This window comes from Macrotis lagotis, chromosome 2, assembly GCF_037893015.1.
Source record: "Macrotis lagotis isolate mMagLag1 chromosome 2, bilby.v1.9.chrom.fasta, whole genome shotgun sequence".
NCBI lineage: Eukaryota > Metazoa > Chordata > Mammalia > Peramelemorphia > Peramelidae > Macrotis > Macrotis lagotis.
The window spans coordinates 267,934,831-267,948,811 of NC_133659.1; the positions used below are offsets into that span (position 1 = coordinate 267,934,831).

A 13,981-nucleotide genomic window follows, 5' to 3' on the forward strand; every position below is an offset into this window, starting at 1 on the left:
AATTAGAACCCTAACAGCAATATTTTTTACTATAATAAATAACATCACCTTTTATATTTAACTGATTGTTATGTACTTGTATGACAAGAATAGCCAGAAATTGCTCATGTTTTTTATATGTTGCTTATAATAGCATAAGGCATAAACTTTTAAAAGATTTATTGGAAAAAAAATAGGGAAAGGGATAGTGATTAGACCTGTGATTTCACTGGTATAGCAACTTCTGAATTTCATTTCTTTTAAGCTTCTTAAATAATCATAATTCTGTTTCTCTTGAAGTTCTAAAGTTAATTATAGTTGACTGTTACATATTTATTTTTTATTTTATTTTATTTTTTTTGGATTTTGCAAGGCAGTGGGGCTAAGTGGTTTGTCCAAGGCCACACAGCTAGGTAATTATTGCCACCTAGCTGCCCCTACATGTTTGTTTTTAAGAATTTTATGAGTTTCATTTTTTAATTGTCACATTTATTTTCTCTTCATCCCACTTCCTTCTCCCCATTGGGACAAAAAGGAAAACTAAACCCTCTTAGCAATTATCACTGCATATTAGCTTTAGATTAGCGAGGAAGCATGGTATAATGGGAAAGATGGTCCCACTTATAATCAAGAGACCTGGGTTTGATTTCTTGGACTGATATTCTTATGAAGACTTGGCCATGTAACCACTTTGAATCCAGTGCCTTCATCTTTTAAATAGGGATACATAATTATAATAACTGATCTAAAAGGGTTGTTGTGAGGAAATTGCTTTGTAACCTTAAGGTTGTTATTGGATTAATGTTATTTAGTAGATTGAAGAGTTTTCTTAAGACAAATACTAATGCATTTGTTATTCAAAAATTCAGTAGTTACTTCAGTTTGTCACTTTTTCTATAAATTAAAAATACAGTCTTCATTTTATTACAGATCTCAACAAGATAAAAGAACTCTTCTTGTGAACTGTCAGAATAAGGGTCTTTCACAGTCCTTTGAAAATCTCCTTGATGAACCAGCCTATGGCTTAATTCAAGTATGTTTTTTTAGGTATCTGTAGGGCTAATCTTTATACCTTCAAAAATCCTCTAACCCTTTTACCTTTCTTTTCCCAAATACAATTTAACTTGTGTCTATAATTTAAAGGAGCTGACATTGTATGTGAGTTACTGAACCAGGCATAATTTTATAGTCACAAGTCATATACTTTGAATTTTTAGAGTAAGAAACTCTCATAGTCATTAGTAACTTGTTTTTTTTTTTGTCTTAAGCAAATGTTAGGGTATTGACATTTTTTCCTCATGACCATAATTCTGTTAATGCAAATTATTAAGTTTCCTATTAATATTGAATAAATTTAGCATCATTCAACTGTATAGAAATGTATTGGGTTAATTCATTTGACCAAGTCAAATCATTAGTTCAGATAAATACCTGCTTGGATTAATTTCTTTGTCATTGACTCATTGACTATTTTGGAATCATGGTTACATGGTTAGAGAGTGCCGGGATACCAAAGGATTTAGTCCTAACTTATTTGTATTCCACTTAAATAACCAACTACTTTTTAATATTTAATTATTTTTTTAACTTGTGATATGCTGATTTCTACATAAGAATATTTCACTGAAGATTTTTATGAGTCAGATCCTTATTTTCTCTAATGATTAATGTTCAACTTGGAAGTAGGTGGATATTTTGATTTACAGTCCATAGTGTTGCCCATAAATTTTTGTCCTTTGTGGCTCTAGAGCATCAAATATAATTTAGCTTAATTACAAACAATGTTAAAATTGCTTAAGTCATAATGTTTTTCAGATTTTTTTGTAAGATTTTTATTAGGGTATACCTTGCTTCAAGAATTATTTTTTTCTGTGAAGGCAGGACTACTAGACAGAAGAAACTTGTCATGGACCTTTCACCATTGGAAAGTAAAGACTATGTATTTTTGTTGTATATGGAATGAATGAGACCTATACATCATTAATTCTTTTGCATTTTGAATCAATAGCAGCAAGTTGATACTTATAATAGAATCACTTTTCTTTAATTTTTACACAATTAAAAGATTAGTCTAGAGAAATTCAAATTTTTCTTCCGAAAGAAACAGAATCTTTTAGAGAAAATCTTAGAAAATTTTCTTTGTCTTAGTTTAATTTTCCTCTTTTTTTCTGTTTGACCCTCCTATTAATGTCCATTTGTTCTCTATTTGCTGTAGTATTATTGAAGTTATGTTTGTCTTCCGTTCTGTAGAAAATCAAAAAGGACCCATATACAGCAACTCTTGTAGGATTTTCCAAAGTCACAAACTACATTTTTGATAGTTTGAGAGGCAATGATCCTTCAACTCATCAGCGACCACCTTCAGAAATGGCAGATTTTCTTAGTGATGCTATTCCAGGTTTAAAAATAAACCAACAAGAGGAGCCAGGATTTGAAGTCATCACTAGAGTGAGTAGAAATATGTATTTATATAATTTTCATTGATTGAAAAGAAAAAAATTACCGTTTATACTGACTGCATAAAAGTTAGAAGGTTGATTTAACTTATAGTGGCATATTATTATCATCTGCTTCTTTTTCTTGAAGCTTCTTTTCCTCTCTGTTTAGCATTCCCTAACTATAGTGCACTTTATGTTATCAAATCCTTTTGATTTTAACTTAAACAGCTTTTTTTCCCTTTTGAGTTCCTTCTCATTATTAATGAACTATATATTGCCATGGTGTTCTGTAACTTTGAAGGAAGTAACTTCTACCCAATAAACTCTTAGTTCCATTTCTACTTATGGAACCTAAACATATAAATAGTCTTTGTTTTCTTGTTAAATAACTGATTGTGGACTAAATTTATTCTCACCTCTCTTCCCCAAATAGAGCATTGTTTTTACTCAATATTGGCCTTAAGTTCTGAACTATGACATACTCATATACCTGCTCAGAGAGTTCTTGGGTTCTTGATAAATTTTATGTTTGAATATATATATAAAACATTCCAAATATTTAGATAATATTGCAAAAATGAATTATTTTACAAATCTGAATACTTTTAAATCATCCACAACTGCCAAACTAAGTGTAGTGTAAAATTATTAATGTTGCTTAAGGGATCATGGATTAGTTACCTAAATATTTTAATGATGAGTAAAAATGTGTTCTAGCTACTAATTCATAGAATAATTTTATAACCAAATTTTTTAAAAAAAATGTAATGTAGTATATTGGTTTGAACAGTTGGTTGCACACTTTTTAAATTATTCCATGTAAGATTTTTATCATAGTCTTTTACAGAGAGAATTTAGTCTTGGAGTTAGAGCATCTAATCTTCTTTCTTGCTACCTGTGTGTGAATGCCCTGAAAAATTACTTCATCTCCCTAAGTTTTCTTCATCTATAGAAGAAGGAAGTTGGTTAAGATCAGGGGTTCTTGGGGTGGCTAGGTGGCACAGTGGATAAAGCACTGGCCTTGGAGTCAGGAGTACCTGGGTTCAAATCCGATCTCAAACACTTAATAATTACCTAGCTGTGTGGCCTTGGGCAAGCCACTTAACCTCATTTGCCTTGCAAAAACAAACAAAAAAAAAAGATCACGGGTTCTTAATCTTGTATCTGTGAATTAAAAAAATTTTTTTTGATAATAATTTCAGCATAATTGATTTCCTTATCTTCCAATAGTTTATTTTATTTGAAAAATTTATTCTGAGAATTCCATAGGTTTTTCTGAAAAGATTGATTTTGTTGTATGTGGATTGAATGAGACCCACACATCATTTGTTCTTTTGTAAGACCAAAAAAAAAAAATTAAAAACTCCTGGTATCTAGATGTTTTTCAGATCCTTTATAACTTTTAACTTAGGATTCTTTGTTTTTTGTTCTTTTTTTTTTTTTGCTTTAGTACCCCACATTTATTTATTGTTAGCAGGGGGAAAATGTTTGATACCAACTATGTCCTACTAAGGTCATTTAGATCTTGCTTACTAAAATAAGTCTACAAAATAAAAAAAAATCAATGAAAGAATATTTTCAAAAGTGTTGGTACTTATGATGTCCAACAGATACTGTTATTTCATTTTTGGTACTCAGAAGTTATTTTCTGTCATTGTATAATGGTGTACAGTTTATAATTTATTTTTCCATTTTAGATTGATTTAGGAGAACGGCCTGTTGTTCAGAGAAGAGATCCTGTATCCCTGGATGAGTGGTCTAAGAACATGGATTCCGAAGGAAGAATCTTAAATGTTGATAGGATGAAACAGATGATATTCAGAGGGGTAATTTAACTATTATATCATTGATTATTCAAGTGGAAAGCTATTATATTTCCCTGAAATGCTAAGCTTTCCTCATGGAATGAGGTGTTGATGCTGAAATCTCTTTAGCCCTCCTCAGAGGGAGGAGTTACTGGGAGCTACAGAAGAGTTTCTTGCCCCTGTAAATATCCATGACCTAAAGGTGGGGCAGAGTGACAGTACAGTAACTGGTATCAGTGAAATTGATCTTTTTAATCCACATATTAGAAATTCAGTTTCAGTAGATATAAAGAAAAAATAATATTCATTGAATTGATAACTTTTAATGTAAATTCCACAAATATGTAAACTCACTATGTTAAAGGTTAAAAGCATATCCTATTTAGTCTTTCATTATTACTAATTTGTTTAATGTGTGCTTACCTTCAGGGACTCAGTCATGTTTTGAGAAAACAAGCATGGAAATTTCTTCTGGGATATTTTCCTTGGGATAGTACTAAGGAAGAAAGAACTCATTTGCAAAAATTAAAAACGTAAGTATTAGCATCATTTGCCATACTTAGTAAGTATTTAATAAACATTTATTGAATTTAATAAAGTATTTTATTAAAAAATAAGTAACATCCATATAAATTAGTGTAGAGATGATATCTTAGGAAGTGGAATATTTCAGTTGTTGACAGATGAGAACATTTTTTAAAAAATAGAAATACCATTAAGAACTGTTGCTTTGTAATAAGACTCAGGTGTTCATTTTCATCAGATACACTCTCATGACTTTGTGAACTGTAAGAGGGCCTTGTGCTTGTTTTGGGGATTAGGAAAAACATTATCTCTTACTGATAATCATTTGGAAAGAGCAGTGGCCTTGGATCTTGGAGACTTAGTTTAGTTCCCTGTTCTACCAAGTTGTTTGCAAGATGATATACTTAAGTTTTGTATTCTTCAGTTTTTTCCTCTGCAGTATAGAGGTGATAATTCTTTTGCTGCTTATGTGATTGATATCTTTGTGAGAGGAAATTCTTAAAAACTGTTAAGAAGATATGCATGTGTATTATTGATTCATAATCCTTCAGAAATTTGAAGAATTTTACAAAAAGGTAGTAGCCTTTTGAGAATTGCTTTATACAGGTTAAAATAAAATACTATATTCTTTACAAATTTGTTGTCTAGGAGACTTACAGATATTTTGAATGGGATTAGCATTAAATTCTAAAAGAAATTAGAAAAACATTTTTCATTTACTCTTTTTTCCTTTTTAGAATGAAAAATTAAGAGTTTATCATTTTGCATTACATTTTTGATAGAGAATAATGTGTAAGTAGGCATAATTCAAGGTTTTTTCAGGTCAGATTTCCTATGGATTTCAAAATTGTTCTTTCTGATAGTGGTTCATATTTATTTTCTGCCAATGACATCATCATATTGAATTGAATAGTATAAGATTCCATTAATATTTTGTACATTTTGCTGGTGTTTAAAAGATCATTGAATCTGGCTTGTTCGGACTCCTCATTGTATAGCTGAGACACCTGAGGCCATAGAAGTGAAATATCTTGCTCAAGGCCACAAAGTATTAAACTAGGATTTGAACACCAAAACCCTCACTTCAGATGTAATAATATCTCTCCTATTTGATGCTGGTATGCTGAAGTGTTCTCATGATTGGTAAATGCTCTTAAGTAACTTTAAGGTTTTCTTTCATAATTGTTTTAGAAATGTATATGATCAATGCATTTTATGATTAAAAATTAGATTTCAAGAACTAATCTAATTTTTTTTTATTCTATTTAGATCCTGTTGCCTATATGAGGCTATTTTTTTCAGGTGTTCAAGATAGGACCTAGCTTAGAGGCAATTAAAAATTTTTTTGTTTGTTTAAATTGATGTAATGGAAGAATTAAGAGTTGATAGTCCTGAGAAACTGATGTAATGGAACAATTAAGAGTTGATAGTCCTGAGTTCAAATACTGATTTAGAAACTTTATTATTTGTGTGATTGTGAGCAAGTAACTTTACCTATGAGCGCTGGTTTCCTTATCTGTATAATGGGAACACTAATACCATTACCATCTATCCTTCAGATTTTGTGAGGAAAAACCATAAAATACTATACAAGTTTGAATTATTATTTTCAGTGTGATGATGATAACTTAAATAATATCACCATGATGGTATTATTATGAAATTGTGTCCCGTTGTGGCATCTTAAATATCTTTAATAATTCCTTTATACTTTGATAATTCATTTTTATAGAAAAATTAGAATTCTCAAATAATAAAAGTAGACTATATGGAAAATCTTCCTTTGGCATAAAAATTGTTTTCTTCTTTAGTGATGAATACTTCCGGATGAAACTACAGTGGAAATCTGTCAGCGAGGAGCAAGAGAAAAGAAACTCAAGATTGAGGGATTATAGGAACCTGATAGGTAATTTTCCTTTGTTTTGAAAGGGGAAGGAAGGTGCTAACTTAAAATAGTTTTAAAAGATTAGAGAAGTTACTTTTCTGCTTCATATGGGAGGTATAATTAGTTCACTTTTCTTTGTTACTTTTTTTGGGTGGGCATCACCATCATTGACCCTCTCTTGTTCTTTCCATTCTTGAAATTCACCATATTAAACAATAACAATAAAAATAAAAGGTGCTTGGAGATGTAATTCAGAAAGTAGAAATGAAAAACTGAAAAGATAGAGGAAGGTTTACATATATATTTCATTGTATGGTGCTCATCCTGCAGTTGATTAAATGAACTTTGCACATAATTGATTCTCACCTGTTCATGTGCTTAAACTTAAAATATTTCGCTGTTTGTGATAGAAAGGTTTCTAAAACATATTGTACATCCCTTCTTTTAAAAATATACTTTATTACTATTTTTTGCCTTTACACTGATTATTCCCAAACTCTGCATCTCCCTACTGAACCCTCCCTTATATCAGCAAAAACAAAACAAAACAAAAAATGTTAAGCAAATACATCATATACAGAGACCACATCTGATAGTATAACTAATATTCTGCCTTAGGAGATCCCTGTCTTTCTGCAAAGAGGAAGTTGTTATGTTTAATTTTCTGCTCGCTGGAACCTTCATTTATTTGTTCCATTACTCTGAGTTTGACTTCCTTTTAATATCCTTTAGAATCATCCTACTTATCTGAGCCTCCTCCTGAACTTTGTTCTATTTTCTTTTTTTTTCTTTTTAGGTTTTTGCAAGGCAAATGGGGTTAAGTGGCTTGCCCAAGGCCACACAGCTAGGTAATTATTAAGTGTCTGAGACCGGATTTGAACCCAGGTACTCCTGACTCCAAGGCCGGTGCTTTATCCACTGCGCCACCTAGCTGCCCCTATTTTCTTTTCTTGTTTTTAAAAATGTTTCAATGACTTTTTTCTTTCTTAGCTTTTTTTTGGTAGGGCATCACTATCACTGACTCTCTCTTGCTCTTTACATTCTCAAACCTCACTGTCTTAAATAACATCAACAAAAATAAATTACCCCCCCCCAACCTTTGTAACATTTAAACATAGTCAAGCAAAACAAATAGTACCAGTGGAATTTTGCTTGTTTATGTATTGAACAGAATTCTTAAATCTTTCAGTTTTTTTTCTTACACTGTTATAATTATTGTATAAATTGTTCAGGTTTGTTAATTCTTGCTATATGATTATATTCCTTTACATTTATGTACTATTGATTTTTCTGGGCACTTATTTTCTCATTTCTTTGTTCTTTCAAAGTTACTTTTATTTGCTGTTATGATATACATTAAATCTTTTTTTCTGTCGTTGACTTTCTTGGGGTATATACGTGTCATATTGAAATTAATTAATGAATATGCACATTTTGCCACTTTTATGGCTTAATTCCATATGGAAATCCAGAAGACTTTGATCAAACTTTTAAATCCCTTCAGTTTCCCATCTGCTTTCCTTACTTCAGCTGAGACCTTATACTTCAAAAAATTTGAGGACATTTGCTGAATATTCCCTTTTTTTAAACTCTTATTTCTTTTCATTCAAATGTTTTCCTCCTTGTCTCAAAGAAAGTTGTGGGTTCTTCTCTTTGCCAAAGTAAACCCCACTACATGCACAGGATCTTCTTTCATCCCATATTTTCCAGCAGATTGCATCTTCTTTGGTCCTAATTCTGTCATTAATCTCTATATTTTTCCCCTTTTTAGTTGTTTCCCTCATACTGCCTACACATAAGTCTCCCATCCTTTTTTTCCCTACTTAAAGATTTTATTTATTTTGAGTTTTACAATTTTCCCCCTAATCTTACTTCCCTCCCCCCACCCCTCACAGAAGGCAATTTGCCAGTCTTTACATTGTTTCCATTGTATACATTGATCCAAATTAAATGTGATGAGAGAGAAATCATATCCTTAAGGAAGAAACATAAAGTATAAGAGATAACAAAATCAGACAATAAGATATCAGTTTTTTTCCTAAGTTAAAGTTAATAGTCCTTGGTCTTTGTTCAAATTCCACAGTTCTTTTTCTGGATACAGATAGTATTCTCCATTTCAGATATCCCAAAATTGTCCCTGATTGTTGCACTGATGGAATGAGCAAGTCCATCAAGGTTGATCATCACCCCCATGTTGCTGTTAGGGTATACAGTGTTTTTCTGGTTCTGCTCATCTCACTCAGCATCAGTTCATGCAAATCCCTCCAGGCTTCTCTGAATTTCCATCCCTCCTGGTTTCTAATAGAACAATAGTGTTCCATGACATACATATATACCACAGTTTTCCAAGCCATTCCCCAATTGAGGGACATTTACTTTATTTCCAATTCTTTGCCACCACAAACAGGGCTGCTATGAATATTTTTGTACAAGTGATGTTTTTTACCCTTTTTCATCATCTCTTCAGGGTATAGACCCGGTAGTGGTATTGCTGGATCAAAGGGTATGCACATTTTTGTTGCCCTTTGGGCATAGTTCCAAATTTCTCTTCAGAAAGGTTGGATGAGTTCACAGCTCCACCATCAATATGATAGTGTCCCAGATTTCCCACAACCTTTCCAACAATGATCATTATCCTTTCTGGTCATATTGGCCAGTCTGAGAGGTGTGCGCTTTAATTTGCATTTCTCTAATAAGTAATGATTTGGAGGAATTTTTCATATGAGTATGGATTGCTTTGATCTCCTCATCTGTAAATGGCCTTTGCATATCCTTTGACTATTTGTCAATTGGGGAATGGCTTTTTCTTTTTAAAAATTTGACTCAGTTCTCTGCCCTTTGTCAGAAACATTAGTTGCAAAGATTGTTTCCCAATTTATTATATTTCTTTTGATCTTGGTTGCAGTGATTTTGTGCAAAAGCTTTTTAATTTAATGTAATCAAAATCATCTAGTTTGTTTTTAGTGGTGTTTTCCATCTCTTCCGTCATAAACTGCTTCCCTTTCCATAGATCTGACAGGTAAACTAGTCCTTGATCTTCTGGTTTGCTTACAGTATTGTTTTTTATATCTAGATCCTGTATCCATTTGGATCTTATCTTGGTATAGGGTGTGAGGTGTTGATCTAATCTAAGTTTCTTGCATACTACCTTCCAATATTCCCAGCAGTTTTTATGGAAGGAAGAGTTTTTAATCCCAATAGCTGGATCCTTTGGGTTTATCAAACAGCAGATTACTATAATCATTTCTTGCTATTGCACCTAGTCTATTCCACTGGTCCACCACTCTATTTCTTAGCCAATACCAGACAGTTTTGATGACTGATGCTTTATAATATATATTTAGATCAGGTAGGGCTAAGCCACCTTTTTATGTACTTTTTTTTCATTGAATCCCTGAAAATTCTTGACTTTTTATTTCTCTGTATGAATTTACTTACAACTTTTTGTAACTCATTAATCTTTTGGAATTTTAATTGGTAGGGCACTAAACAGGTAGCTTAATTTTGGTAGAATTGTCATTTTTCTTATATTAGCTTAACCTATCCATGAGCAATTGATGTTTGCCCAGTTATTTAAATCTGATTTTATTTGTGTGAGAAGTGTTTTGTAATTGTTTTTAAAAAGTTTCTGAGTCTGCCTTGGCAAATAGACTCCCAGGTATTTTATATTGTCTGAGGTTACTTTGAATGAGATTTCTCTTTCTAGCTCTTCCTACTGTATCTTGCTAGTCATATATAGAAAAGTTGAGGATTTATGAGGGTTTATTTTATAACCTGCAACTTTGCTAAAGTTGCTAATTGTTTCTAGTGGTTTTTTTGGATGATTTCTTGGGATTCTCTAGGTATATCATCTGCAAAGAGTGAGAGTTTTGTCTCTCTTCTTCCCAATTTTAATTCCTTCAATTTCTTTTTCTTCTCTTATTGCTGAAACAGACATTTATGATACGATATTGAATAGTAGTGGTGATAATGGGCATCCTTGTTTCACCCCTGATCTTATTGGGAATGCTTCTAGCCTCTAGAGCCCCATTGAATATAATGATTGTTGATGGTTGCAGATAGATACTATTTATTATTATTATTGTGCCTCCCATCCTTAAAAAATATTCTCTTGATTTACTATGCTGTGCTGCTATCATCCTGTATTTTCCTCTCCTTTATGGCTATACTTTAGAAGGATATCTATACTTGGTGCCTCCACTTCTCCCCCTTCTGATTCTAGAGTCTGATTTGTAATCTCATCATTTAATTGAAACTGCTTTCTTTACCATTGATTTCTCAATTGCAAATCTACTTCTCTCAGTCTTTACCTTTCTTAACTCCTTGTAGCCTTTGACACTTTTGATTCCCTTCTTCAAAATTCTTTTTTCTCTCTGGGTTTCTGTGGCACTGCCCTCTCTTGATTCTCCAACTTGGCTCCTGCTTTTCAGCCTCCTTTGGTCTGTCTTCATCCACATCCTGCCCACTAACCATGGTAAGGACCATTTTTGGTCAGCTTCTTTTCTTCCTCTAAACTGTTTCATTTGGTGATCTCATCAGCCCCTATAGGTTCATTTATCTCTAAGCAGGTGGCTGTCAGATTTGCTTAGCCAAACCTAACTTCTTCAGGTACTCAAGTTTGTAGATTCAGTGTTGGGCTTCAGGATTCTCCTTCACTCTATGTTTTTGGTCTGTTGCCAAGTCTTGTTCTTTCTGCCTAATCAACATCTCTTATGTGGGTCTCCTCTCCAGTCACACAGTTGCCAGACTGATGTAATTCTTACTACCTTGTGCCTGGACTGTTAATTTTCTTAGTGACCTCTCTCTGCCTCAAGTCTCTCCCCACTCCTCACTGCTCTTTCCCACTCCAGTACAGCCTTCATTCAGCTGCCAAAGCATACAGTTCTGATCGATCATGTTAGCCCTCTGCTGAAGAAGTTCCAGAGCCTACCTATTTGCTCAAATATTTATTCCCCTTCATATACAGTATGGTTAGTGACACTGGTCTCCTTGCTTTTCCTCAAATATGACCCTTCACTCTTTTCTCTCAGCTCTGTGCATTTTCATTGGTTACCCTCCCCACCCCCCCTTGGTTTCTAGAATGCTTTTCTTCATTTCTTCCTCCTAGATCACTTGGCTTCCTTTAAAACTCAACTTAAATATCACCTATCTTTTCTGGTTCTCCTCCTACTGCTTATACCTTCCTTCTGAGAGAACCTTTCATTTACACTGAATATCTTGTATTTATGTAGTTGTTTTTGCATGCTGTCTTTTCCATTAAAATATGATTGTGGGAACATGTTTTACTTTTTTTCATCTCAGTGCTTAAAATAGTTTCTCATATATAATAACTGACTGATCATGTTACAGTTTTGTTTTTTTTAGGTTTTTGCAAGGCAATGGGGTTAAGTGCCACCTTGCCGTCCCCATATTACAGTTTTGCCCACAGTATTTCAATGATTGTTTTTCCCATAGTATTGCAATGATTGTTTTTCCAAAGCACTTTCTACAGTGACTTGTCCTTTTTTATTTTATACTATTCCTTTTTAAAATTTCTTAAAAATGTATAGAATGAAAAAAAATGTATAGAATGGGGTGGTTAGGTAGCACAGTGGATAGAGCACTGGCCCTGGAGTCAGGAGTAGCTGAGTTCATTCCAGCCTCAGACACTTAATAATTACCTAGCTGTGTGGCCTTGGGCAAGCCACTTAACCCCATTTGCCTTGCAAAAACCTAAAAAAAAAAAAAAAAAGTATAGAGTACCATATTTACCCAAGTATAAGATGCTCCCATGTATAGTATGCACCTTAATTTTTGGGTCTGAATAAAGTTATAATTCCCATCCATTAGCTTGTCCTCATCTGTGTTTGATGACGAATTACGGCTCTGTTTCAGGAGGCTCTGACTGTTCTCCTGCCTGTGCTCTGGTCTGTGGTTGACCATAACACTTCCTGGGCAAGTCTGGTGTGTGGAGGCAGGCTTAGCCCATTCCATTTCATGAACCTGAAGCACCCATTGTGTCCTTCTTGGAAGTCAGTCACTTCTTTTCCATCAGCAATTATTCTTGCCTCCTGCTGAACCATCTTTGTGGACACAGGAATCCCAATTGTCTTTTGCTCTTCAATCCATCTCATCAATTCCTTCTCTAACTCAGGCCATTTGACTGCCTTTCCTCTCATGGCCTTCTTCTGCCTGGTATTTTCAGTAGGGTTTCTTCTTCCCATCACCAGTTTCAGATTGTTTTTTCAATTGGAGAAGGACAGCAGCACTATTTCCATTCACTTTTGCAAACTGGATCACTTTGAACTTGAATTCAGCACTGTATGAAAATCTTTTCTGAGCCATTTCTGGTCAGAACAACGCAAAATATAACCTAATATACTGGTAACAAATGAGAAACGATGAGCATAAAGACACCAAGCGAGAAAAAGCGGAAAATGCAAATAAAAAAATCTGCAGACACTGTACAGGATGCTCCCAGTTTTTAGGCCCCTACTTTTTTTGGCAAAATGGTGTATCTTATACATGGGGAAATACGATAAATAGAAAAATAATCTTTTTTTGATGACTCAGTATTATCATTATAAATTTCAGAAGGATGATGCCCTTAAGCAATATTGAGATAAGCTCTAGTATTTAATTACTGAATACTTAGTATGGCATGTTTCAAGAGTTTATAGCAACTCAGGTGGCAACAACAGATGGAAAAAAGATAGCTCAATCAAATGAAATAGTCATTTACAATGTTAAAGCTTCTTTCATGATAGGGTTTTGTATTTTTGTTGTCTTTTTATCCCCTTTTTTATATATAGCTCATTTCAGGGTGAATCAGGGCGTGTGTGTGTGTGTGTGTGTGTGTGTGTGTGTGTGTGGTTAATAAACACTGAATATAATTAGCAAGTAAACTACTATCTTTAAGGCAGTATGGGGTGGGGGAACATACAAGGATTTAGAAGTTTATATGGGAAGTTTGTGTTGACTGAACAATCATCGTTTTTATTTTTCTAACCCTAGCTGGATCCTTCTATAGAGTTTTCCTAGATTTTTGTTTTCAATTACTTTTTTTAAAATTGCCCATAAGTTTTTAGACTTCAGAATATTGATCTTTTCTCATTGTTACTTGGAACTGAGAGAGTGACTTTATGTAAAGCAGTATATTCAAGTAAGGGGGAGATGAAGGGATACTGAAAAAGTTTGTATGGAAAGTATCTGTTGTTTCAAAACAATTTTCTATCAGTTCATTTTTTAAAAGCATATTATAGGGGGCAGTTAGGTGGCACAGTGGATAGAGCACTGGCCCTGGAGTCAGGAGTACCTGATTTCAAATCCGGCCTCAGACATTTAGTAATTGCCTAGCTGTGTGGCCTTGG

At 33.4% G+C, this 13,981-nt stretch overlaps 1 protein-coding gene across 3 annotated transcripts in view; it reads left to right on the forward strand.

Annotated features, from left to right (window-relative positions):
• The window catches only part of TBC1D15 (TBC1 domain family member 15), a 95,185-nt gene that overhangs the window by 43,261 nt on the left and 37,943 nt on the right, over nt 1-13,981 (forward strand). For all 3 annotated transcript variants that reach the window (XM_074226162.1, XM_074226163.1, XM_074226164.1), the window contains exons 6-10: nt 910-1,012; nt 2,230-2,427; nt 4,115-4,243; nt 4,652-4,755; nt 6,559-6,653. In XM_074226162.1, the coding sequence (XP_074082263.1) occupies nt 910-1,012; nt 2,230-2,427; nt 4,115-4,243; nt 4,652-4,755; nt 6,559-6,653 (629 nt within the window). The remainder of the gene's footprint in view (nt 1-909; nt 1,013-2,229; nt 2,428-4,114; nt 4,244-4,651; nt 4,756-6,558; nt 6,654-13,981) is intronic.